The sequence below is a fragment of the Elephantulus edwardii genome, unplaced genomic scaffold (genome assembly GCF_000299155.1).
Source record: "Elephantulus edwardii isolate Elephantulus edwardi_28Jun2011 unplaced genomic scaffold, EleEdw1.0 scaffold00348, whole genome shotgun sequence".
Taxonomy (NCBI): Eukaryota; Metazoa; Chordata; class Mammalia; order Macroscelidea; family Macroscelididae; genus Elephantulus; species Elephantulus edwardii.
The window spans coordinates 851,162-851,650 of record NW_006400098.1 but is presented as its reverse complement, the minus strand read 5'-3'; the positions used below and the strand labels follow the sequence as shown (position 1 = coordinate 851,650).

General features: G+C 66.7%; 1 protein-coding gene across 1 annotated transcript in view; it reads right to left on the bottom strand.

Moving 5' to 3' along the window:
- Nucleotides 1–204: 204 nt before the first annotated feature.
- The window catches only part of FIZ1 (FLT3-interacting zinc finger 1), a 4,878-nt gene continuing 4,593 nt past the window's right edge, over nt 205–489 (bottom strand). The window contains exon 3 of the mRNA XM_006901858.1: nt 205–383. Within this exon, the coding sequence (XP_006901920.1) occupies nt 205–383 (179 nt within the window). The remainder of the gene's footprint in view (nt 384–489) is intronic.

Sequence of the window (489 nt, the reverse complement as noted above, 5' to 3'; positions counted from 1 at the left end):
TCTCTTGGCTTAGTTTATCTACGGTTCCCACGTGTCCAGGTCCCCCTAATTCAGAGACCTGTGTGGTGTCGGCTGCCCCATCTCTGTGGCCAGGGGAGGGTGGCCCCTTGGCTCAGGGCCTGTGTGTCTGGATTTGGGAGGTCCCCTGAGAGCGCGCCCCCACCCCTACCCCCAGCAGGGCAGGCGGAGGGCCGGTGGCCCTTTTCAGTCCATGCCCCGGTGCAGCTTCAGGTGGCGCGAGAGATTGCTGAGCGTGATGAAGCCCTTGCCGCAGATGTGGCAGGGGAAGGGCCGCTCCGGGCCGTGCAGCAGCCGGTGGCGCTTGAGGTAGCACTCGTGGCGGAAGAACTTGCCGCACTCCAGGCAGGGGAAGGGCTTCTCGCCTGTGTGCACCAGCACGTGGCGCTCCAGGTCGCGCGGCGAGCGGAACAGCTTCTCACACTCCGAGCAGCCGAACACCTTCTTGCCGCGGCCGGAGCTGGGCGCGGG